At 34.4% G+C, this 9,880-nt stretch overlaps 1 protein-coding gene and 1 long non-coding RNA gene across 2 annotated transcripts; one reads left to right on the top strand and one right to left on the bottom strand.

Annotated features, from left to right (window-relative positions):
• Window positions 1–344: 344 nt before the first annotated feature.
• LOC107907842 (uncharacterized) lies at window positions 345–2,420 on the bottom strand. Its single transcript, XM_016835154.1, has 5 exons — window positions 2,269–2,420; window positions 2,050–2,224; window positions 1,325–1,538; window positions 848–1,216; window positions 345–727 (listed from the first exon to the last, which is right to left on the bottom strand). Exons 1-5 carry the CDS (start codon window positions 2,418–2,420, stop codon window positions 345–347), a joined length of 1,293 nt encoding a protein of 430 aa, XP_016690643.1.
• Window positions 2,421–5,485: 3,065 nt separating this feature from the next.
• On the top strand, window positions 5,486–6,204 carry LOC121214768 (uncharacterized). Its single transcript, XR_005910507.1, has 2 exons — window positions 5,486–5,669; window positions 5,938–6,204. It is a non-coding gene; the product is annotated as an uncharacterized lncRNA (long non-coding RNA).
• The last annotated feature ends 3,676 nt before the right edge of the window (window positions 6,205–9,880 follow it).

The raw sequence follows: 9,880 nt of genomic DNA, 5'->3' as shown, positions 1-9,880 counted from the left end.
CATAAACGCTGTCGGGGCATTCGTTAAACCAAAAGGCATTACCAGGAACTCGTAATGTCTGTAACGAGTCCTGAAGGTAGTTTTGTACACATCAGTCTCTTTGACCTTGAGCTGATGGTAACCAGAGCGTAGATCAATTTTAGAAAAGACAAATGCTTTTTGAAACTAGTCGAAAAAGTTATCGATCCTCAGTAACTAGTACTTATTCTTGATTGTCAACTTGTTCAACTATCTATAATCTATGCACATTCTCATCGACCCGTCTTTCTTCTTAACAAACAATACTGGTGCCCCCATGGAGACACACATGGTCGAATAAATCCTCTATCAAGGAGTTCTTGAAGCTACGCTTTTAACTCGGTCAGCTCTTTCGGTGCCATGCAGTAATGCGCAATGGATACTGGAGCAGTACCTGGTAATAGAACAATTCCAAACTCGATCTCTCTATCAGGAGGTACTCTTGGCAATTCCTCTAGAAATACATCTGGAAACTCCTTCACAGTACGGATATCCCCCACCGAATGTTTTGTAAAAATATAATCGAAGACGTAAGCAAGGTATGCCTCACACACTTTTGGAGCTAACTTTTCTGCTACAACAGTGGAGATTAAATTAGAGAGGTAATCCCGTCGCTCACCAACCATGACCACCTTGTCATTCTCATTCGATTTCAGAGTAACTCTCTTAGTTGTATAGTCTAGATTGACTAGATACTCAATGAGACAATCTATTCCCAAAATTAAATCAAACTCATTAAAAGGAAATTCCATTAAATCAACTGGAAATACCATACCCTGGAACTCAAGGGGTACTCGCTTGTATACCCTATCAACTCAAATTAACTGACCCAAAGGACTGATCACAGAAAACTCTCTAGCAGTATTCTGAGCGGTTAAACCCAGATTTACAAAAATAACACTAGCTATGTACGAATGAGTAGAGCCAATATCAATGAGAGCATAATATGGAACAGAATGAATAAAGAAGGTACCTGCAATGACATTAGCATCATTACTCTCCTCAAGGAATCTTGCTGCATAAACTAGTGCCGGCTGACAAGCCTCAGCTTGACCTGCACCTCTACCCGGTGCTCTTTGTCCTCTCCCAAATCTATTACCATCCCTATCAGTACCACAACCTCTAAATGGTTGCTGAACCTCTTTTGGAGGCCGAACATAATTTGGAGCCAAAGCCCGTGCCGTAACTAACACTAGATCTGGTCAACGGCGGCAATCCCTAACTCGATGCTCCATTGAACCGCAATGGATGCATACTCCTAACTTCCTCTAGCACTCGCTCGGATGGCAGTTCCCACAATCATTACACAGCTGAATCTCAGTCACTACAACTGGTGCATCGGCCCTCAGGGGCCTATCAAATCTCATCCGCTTTTTAAGACGCTGACTAGAACCAGAGGGACTTGAATCCCTCTTAATCTTATTCTGATCCTTCTCACGATCACGCCACTTACGCTTAGTGCACTTCACTTCTTCCACTATTTTTGCTTTGTTAACTAGAACAGCAAAAATTCGCTCCCTCTGAGGAGTTATTAAAACTTGCAGATCATATCTCAATCCCTCAAACCTCACACACTTATCGTAATCAGACGCTACTAGAGTCCATGCATACCTATTTAGTCGCAAAAACTTGGCTTCATATTTGGCCACCGATCGGTCGCCCTGAACTAGGCTCATGAACTCGTATCGGTGAGCTTCAACATAATTTGCCCTCACATACTAACCTTGGAATATGTTCTTGAAATAGTCCCAGTTCACCTGTTCAGGCTGAACACTTTGCTCAACTGTCAACCACCATTGATAAGCTTCGTCCCGAAATAAGAAAACAACACCCCTCAAACTTTACACACTTTTCATAATTAGACGCTACTAGAGTCCATACATACCTACTCAGTCGTAAAAACTCGACTTCATATTTGGCCACCGATCGATCGCCCTAAACTAGGCTCATGAACTCGTATCGGTGAGCCTCAACATAATTTGCCCTCACATACTTACCTTGGAAGGTGTTCTTGAAATAGTCTCAGTTCACCTGTTCAAGTTGAACACCTTGCTCAACTGTCAACCACCACTGATAAGCTTCGTCCCGGAATAGGGACACAACATCCCTCAATTTTTGAGTAGAAGTACAGTCAAGATCTGTCATAATATGCTCAGTGGCCTCGAGCCAATATTCAGCAATAGTGGAAGCAACTCCTATGACGCCCCTAAATAATTAGCCCAATTTGATCGGAGTTATCCAGTAACTGACCCTAGCCATCTCGATCTCGAATGGGTCCCTACGACCCTCTTCAGTGCTCGAATCATGGCTTGGGGTAGTGCGTCGTCCCCAACCGTCAAAGTTTGGGACTCCGCCTTACCAGTGGGAGTACCAATAGTCTCACTGGTCTCCAGGTTGGGCATACTACCCATAAAGGATGACTCAGCTTGAGCTCCTCCTCTATATGCTCAACGCCCTAGCATACCACGTTCATGACTACCGTGCGAACTTATTATGGCAATCTAGCTACAATATTAGAGTACACAAATCAGTTTAGACATTCAAGAGGATGATTTTACTAGTTCACATCAAAACATTTTACCCACAACAGTTTAAGTATTATAATCTTTATAATAGAACCGAAATACTTACAAGGTCAACGTCGGAGGCTTGGTCGTTCACTAAAGTTTCAGTGTTTCTATATTAATTTAGATACTAAATTATCACTAAGCTACTTTTCTCACATATTATGAGCCCAAACATAGTCCGAGTGTTGACAAGCTTGGCTCTGATACCACTAAATGTAACACCCTAGATCTAGCCTAGCCGTCCAGTCCAAGTTTAGAGAGTTACATTATGAATACTTAAATACTATGCAAAACACAATAATACCAAACCATGATTCACATAAAATTCAACACAAAGATTAGTTAAGTATATAATCTTCCAAAGTCATACTATTCTAGTTTATCGAAACTCTTACCGAAATATTTTATAGAAAGCTAATGGCTCGACCGAGCTCCCGCAACACTGACCCGTTCAAGTATGCGAACTACTTGAAATCCAAGCAATGACAGAATGAGTTATGAACTCAGTGCGTAAAAGAAGTTTTTTCAATAAATGCTCACTTATAAGATAGTTCTGAATTCAGAGATTCGGTTCAACACAAAAGTAATTTCAGTTCAGATTCAAAGTAGGTTAGTTACACATATATATACGCAATTCTGGTTTCATATATCATACATATCAGATTTAGATGCAATATTTCTACCCCCATCCGCTACGCACCGTCTTCGGCCATCCCAACACATTGTTAAGGACATTCAATGCCAAACTAACCCTGCACACCTTAGAGTGTCCATTTGACACTTTATAGATACGCAGCATAGTTGCTAGACCAGATTACGACAAATCGCTAGAATCAGATTTATACGTATAGTGACATAACCACTGATTCAGAACAGACTAATTCCTTCTTCACAATATCCCTATCCATGCAAATGCAGAGCACAATTACCCGTATAATGTATTTAATCATTCTAGTTTATTTCACAAATAGATAAGACATGGCCTGGACATGCGCCCGTGTGCCTGGCCGTGTGGCGTCGACATCCACCATTTTCGATGATCGAAAGTTACAAAAATTAAGGTTTTTGATACGCACCTAGTTTCGTTTGACCAAAAAAAATAATGTGAAGACTACCCAAAACCTAATTAACCATTCAATAATAAATTACACCCTCATTTTCAAGATTTCACTAAAATCACCTTCTGACAAGATCATGTCGAAAATTTCGACACAACCCCAATTCAAGGCGCATACTTACCTTCTACGAAACAGAAGGAATCAGACTAACACGACGAAGTCACGTCTCTTGTAATATCCTCGCCTAAAAAGTAACCAATCGAGTGTTTAACAGAATGTCAAGCAAACGAGCAAAATCTCGTTTCGACAGAATAGTGTTAACACAACAGAATTCGCAAAACGAAATGGAATAACAATGGAACTTACATAATATTAACCTCACAGGAAACAAAGAATTCCCAATTCACGTAAAATCAATTGCAGTAAGAACAAAAATAAAAGAAAAGAAGAAAAAGAAAGCAATGAACTAAAATTTAAAAAAAGAAAAAAGAAAAGGACGATAGAACTCTTTAGAATGTTTTAAATTAACCACCATCCCACTTTTTGGCATTTGCAAAAATATATTTCCTAACGCACACAATGGGACTTGAACTATGAACTAGACAGAATACAGATAGATGCTTAACCAGTGAACCAACAAGCTCATTCTTGACACCGATTTACCTAGAATTGCACTTAACTACATAACACATGGATAAATGTTATTTTAAAAAAATAACAAAACTTTTAACAATGCAACTCGAACTACCGACCTTAAACGCAAAAGTAGAGCACAGAACCACATATACCAAATTTTAATTATTGTAGATTCTCCCAATTAAACTCTTAAATTCTTGGGGCGTTACAATTAGTCAGCTATGCTAATGCTGGATATTTATCGAATCCACATAAAGGTCGATCTCAAACGGGATATTTATTTACATGTGGAGGTACTGTCATATCATGACGTTCAACAAAGCAGACATTAGCTACTGCCTCTTCAAATCATGCTGAAATAATTGCAATGCATGAGACAAACCGAGAGTGTGTTTGACTAAGGCTATTAACCCAACATATCCAAAAGATATGTAATTTGCCTTTATAGGAAAATATGCTAACTATCTTATACGAAGATAATGCAGCATGTATAGCCCAATTGAAGGGTGGTTACATCAAAGGTGACAGAGCGAAACATATTTCACCAAAATTATTCTTCACTCATGATCTTGAGAAGAAATGTGACATAGAAGTTCAACGAATTCACTCTAGTGATGATTTATCAGATCTTTTTACCAATACATTGTCAACTTCAACATTTGAAAGACTACGAGACAAGATTGGAATGCGTCGACTCAAATATATAATGTGATGTTGCCATTAGGGAGAGTTTAAAACACGTTGTACTCTTTTCTTTTAACCAAGGTTTTGTTCCACTGGATTTTCCTAGTAAAGGTTTTTAATAAGACAAATTGTAATAGGAGATTGTGCACTCTTTTTCCTTAATTAGGTTTTTTATCCCGCAAGGTTTTTTCTAGTAAAGGTTTTAATGAGGCACATTTTTATTTAAAAGACATTCAAGGAGAAGTGTTGTAAATACATTAAATGGATGTCTATAATCCCTTTATACATTTATTAAAGTAATGAGATAAAACTCTTTACTTCATTTATAACCATGAGATGATTAAATAGAGTAATTAAGAAAACTTAATTCACATTTATTGATTGAATGTAATACATTTATTAATTGAATGTAAAGAAGCTTATAAATAGCACATTGTAAGTGAAAATTAAATAATAAAAATTCTCCCCTATTTTATTTATTATTATTGTTTTATTAATTTTTTCTATAATAACTTAGTGTTTAAATTAAAGCTATTTTCATTTGACATTGCAAGGTATACATGCGGGATTACCAAAATACATAGCGGTTAACTTAAAAGACATCGAAACAGCTGGATTTCAAGACGGAGATGAGGTGTCGTTGGAGACTTTAAAGGAGAAGGGTTTGATCAACCCTTAAGGAAGAGAGAGGAAACTCCCTTTGAAGGTGAATATGCTCTTGGATTTATATTATAACAGAGCCCCTTCCAGACTTTGTTTAAGTATAATGACCCCAATGCTACTTGTTCTGGAGATCAACTTGAGTAGGAAATTGTGTTTCTCTCATGCATGAAGCATTAATCCCGACCTGCTTAATTATTAATGGAAATAACAATGGAATTGTATTTGTAATAACAATGGAATTCTACCTTCTTAATCAGTTCTCTCATGCAAAGACTGAGAGAATTGTAATTGCAATAATCGTGTTGATTTAGATTCTCGGTGACGGGGAGCTGAAGGTAAAGCTGAACATGAATGCCCGTGCCCTTTAAGCATCTGCAAAGGAAAAGCTTGAGGCTGCCAGTTGCTCTCTCACCGTACTGCCTGGGCGCAAGAAGTGGGTTAAGCCTTCAGTTGCAAAGAACCTTGCTCGAGCTGAGGAATACTTCGCCAAGAAGAGGGCTGCATCATCATCCGACCCCACTTCTGCATGAATGGCATGTAATTGATCTGCTCTGTTTTGATAAAATGTTGAGAGCAGTGAAGAGAATTACTTTGTATTCATCTTTTTGGAGAACCCAGGGAGGGCCACTGGATCACTGGGATTCCTTTTAATGCTTTCAATCATTAAGGTTCATATTGATTTAAATGATTTTTAATTAATTTTATTTATATTCGTAAAAATCATTATTATAAATTTAAGTGAGAACATTTCTAACGCTTCAACTGATCTAAATTACGTTACACTCAGTCTATGTAAAGATAGATGCAAGTAATGATAATTTTTTGGCTTATAGTGACAAATGTCTATTTATGGTTGGCTTCTAAGTTTAGGGATCAGACTTCATCTAACTTAACCTTCTTTGCAATGCATCAGTTCAAAGAACATTTCTTTTTCTTATGTTGTAACAAGTGATATTTTATTGTTTAAAGTGGTAATTAAATTATATTTTTTTTATTGAACTAAAAAATTTATGTTATTTTCTTAAGTTGCTATTTAAATCTTTTTTGTCACAAGTGATACTTAAAATATGATTTATTATTCAAAGTTCCTAAATTATACTTTATTTCCTAAGTCTTATTTTATGACACGTGGTAATTTTTAACTTAAAAAATTCAAAAAAGGTTAAAGATTATTTTCTTAAGTATTTTTTTTTAAATATAAATATATTCTTTTGTTTTGTTCTTTACCCAAGAATTCCAGTGATAAAAAAATTCAAGAACTCATCTAAATCCTAATTCGATGACAAAACACACATTTCAACAAGCTTCTTTTCCTTTTTCTTAATCATCGACTTCAATTCCTTTCTCATCCCATTTCAAAACCTATGTATTATTTTTCTTATCAATAACTTCATTTTTTCTATATACTTTGTGTAAAATAGTTAATATTGGATGAACCTCTATAATAAAAAAAACTTAGATAAAGCATGAAATCCAAATATTGGAAAGAAGTTGAGTAGAAAGAGATGGTATAATTTGTTAACTGATTTCTTAACTGATGGCATAATTCAATAACACTGAGCTTTTCAAATTTTCTTTCGAAATACTGAGGAGAAAAATAGTTTGTGAGGGTATAGATAGGAATAGATGGAGAAGAATGGACCCAAGAATGATGGGGCCTGAAAAACAAAAGCATTTCTGCTGCACTGCTGATCTTTCAAATGGAATGTAGCATCCCATTCCTATGAATTGGTCCATCTATTATTGTTGGTATCCTAATGGAGAATGGAATTTCAAGAACCCAAAAGGGATCAGATTCCTCGTCATATCACCGCGCACTCCTTTCACTCTCTCTTTCACTTTCATCTAACTATTTCTTCCTAATTTCTCAATCCACATCTTTATGTATCATACTCACATATTTAAAATATTGAAATTTGATTGGTTAATTTGTGTTAACATAAATTTTGATATATAAACTTAGAGAAATAAGAAACAATAGAGAAAAGTAGCAGACCAAACCAGAGTGGCATGTCTCTTCAGGCTCCATGGTGCTCAGTTGGATAAGGAATCACCCATGTAGCCTAGGTGTTGCATTTAGCACCATGTGTGATCGATTCAAAGTACTAATGAATATTTTCCAAACTTGCATCATGATACATATGATTTTGTATACAGCATGGCATATATTTGAAATTTTATCCAATTTATTTTTATGATTTGGAAAGCATTTCGGTGTGTTAAATAATTACTTTTAGCCTTTTTTTTTTAAGTGTAAAAGTAATTTCACTAAATTACAAAGATCCTAGAAGATTTGAATTTTTTTACGTATTTAGGATTGACACTACGTAATTGGTTGAAATTGTAATTATTAGACGTATTCGACTAACAAACTATAATTACATCATAATTTTCTATGTCATGTTTGGTATTATAAATTGTAATTACACAATTATATAATTTATATTTTTCTAAACAATATTAATTACTGTTGAAATATTTAGAGTTGTTGATACGTGCTTGAGGAATTGCCCACTTCCGTCATTACTGCGACAATCAACAACTTGTCGTATTTAGGAGATTGACAATTTATTGAACCATATCTTTTGTGCTGAGCCAAGATCGTGGATTATATCTTGCCTAGGGGTGTATTCAGTTCAGTTTGATTTTTGAATCGAATTACTCTATTCGGTTTTTAACATTTGAAACCGAAATCATATGGAATAAAAATTGAAAAATCTGAAACTGAAAATTGTGGTTCGGTACAACAACTTTTAAAAAAATTGTGTTTTGTCAAAAAAATTGTCACCTTGTTTTGGGCCCAAAAAAAATCTAATATTGCAATTCTTGATTTTTTTTCACACCAATCATAATATATACTCTAGTTTCATTTATACATTTATAAAGTGGATAAAATAATTAAATTAATATCACAATCATCCATAAGATCTTTTAAAAAGCATTTTAAGTTAAAGTTTATAAATCGTTTAAAGTTATTAAAAGAAAAGCTAATACATAAATCATTTACATACATAGTGTTTCGTTGTGTCGTTTCTTTAATTAGATGCTAACTTTAATTAGTTATAATTGATTTATTACATTCCTTAAAAAACCGAGTCATTACAATATGCCAATATAAGTGATTAAATTCATAACTATCAAATATATATAATTGACAACTTGTTTATAATTGTTTCTTTTATAAATAAAATATTATAAAATTTAATAAACTATTTCCCTAAATTTAGAATTATGCTTATAATTATAATTATTATATTTAAGAAATGATCAACTTATTCTAATACAAAGCTACACTTTCATAACTTTTTTTATGAAATATTTCTATAACTTTAACTTTTTGTATGGTCATATCTAGTTTTTAATAATAATAATAATAATAATAATAATAATAATAACAATACAATTAAATGAATTAGTCCATGTAGACATTGAAATGATCAATTTATTATTCTATTAGGACTATTCCTTTAAATATAGATTTTTTTTCATTCAATTTGATTTGGATAAAACAAATCCCATGTGAAAAAATCGAACTCGAGCCGAATTGTGCGATTGGATGATAACTTCAATCCGAAATTAAACCAATAACTATGCCCATCAATGAAGATCATATCACTTGGAGAAACATTTGGAGAATCGGATCGAACAAAGTCTATCTAATCTCTTATATCAAGGAAGTTGGATCGAATCGAAAATTTAGTATCTTTTCTGCCAATTGTCCAAATTACCTTGATTGTTGTTATTATATTATATTAAGCTACTTTAGCTACCTTTTAGAAGGGATCATGAATGATTTTCATTATGTTAGCAACTCTTGAAAATTCTATATAATTGAGAGACTTGTATAAGATGATGTACTGATAATTGAGAGCACTTAATTTGCTCAAGTGAAGAACATTATTTGTGAGAATGAATTTGAGATTGTAAAACCTTTGTGTAGTGGTTTCATAGAATAAGTTCTTAGGTGGAGAATTTAGTGGTGGAGGTTTAGTCTTTGAAGGTACAATAGTGAGGAATCATCACTAGGGTGTGATAGATTTAGGTTCACTACTTGTAATTGTTGAAAGATAGTGGATTCTTCTCACTAAGCTAGGCTCTGTAGATGTAACACTCCCGTACCCGACCCAATCGTCGGGTCAGGATATCAAAATGCTACATTTGTTGCTGAAGCAACGTCAATTTAATTTTGATTTCATTTATCGTTTCATTTGAAATATTAAGATCATTAAATAATACAACATGTTTCGAATACAT

The sequence above is a fragment of the Gossypium hirsutum genome, chromosome D02 (assembly GCF_007990345.1).
Source record: "Gossypium hirsutum isolate 1008001.06 chromosome D02, Gossypium_hirsutum_v2.1, whole genome shotgun sequence".
NCBI classification, from domain to species: Eukaryota; Viridiplantae; Streptophyta; class Magnoliopsida; order Malvales; family Malvaceae; genus Gossypium; species Gossypium hirsutum.
This window is presented reverse-complemented; position numbering and strand designations above follow the sequence as displayed.